Source organism: Gavialis gangeticus, unplaced genomic scaffold (assembly GCF_001723915.1).
Source record: "Gavialis gangeticus isolate Ggan-Ray unplaced genomic scaffold, GavGan_comp1, whole genome shotgun sequence".
NCBI classification, from domain to species: domain Eukaryota; kingdom Metazoa; phylum Chordata; order Crocodylia; family Gavialidae; genus Gavialis; species Gavialis gangeticus.
Window position 1 is genome coordinate 68,565,185 of NW_017729029.1, and position 222 is coordinate 68,565,406.

The following is a 222-nucleotide window of genomic DNA, read 5'->3' on the forward strand; positions in this document are numbered from 1 at the left end:
CAGAAATGGGAAAGGGAGACCATACATATTAAAATTCATTGGCATTCCTGTCCAGACCATATCAGTAGTCCCAGGTGGGGGTGGGGGTGGAGGTGGAAAGGGACAAATTCCATTGTGAACAGGTCCAAACACTGGTGGAGGAGTAGCGGTAGGAGTAGGGGTAGAAGTACTAGGAGGAGGAGGAGGAGGAGGAGGAGGAGGAGGGGGAGGCGGAAGAAGAAA

General features: G+C 52.3%; 1 protein-coding gene across 1 annotated transcript in view; it reads right to left on the minus strand.

The window, feature by feature from the left end:
• Positions 1-6: 6 nt before the first annotated feature.
• NAF1 (nuclear assembly factor 1 ribonucleoprotein) overlaps positions 7-222 on the minus strand; it is a gene marked incomplete at its 3' end in the record, with an annotated part of 104,888 nt that continues 104,672 nt past the window's right edge. The window contains exon 9 of the mRNA XM_019521734.1: positions 7-185. Within this exon, the coding sequence (XP_019377279.1) occupies positions 7-185 (179 nt within the window). The remainder of the gene's footprint in view (positions 186-222) is intronic.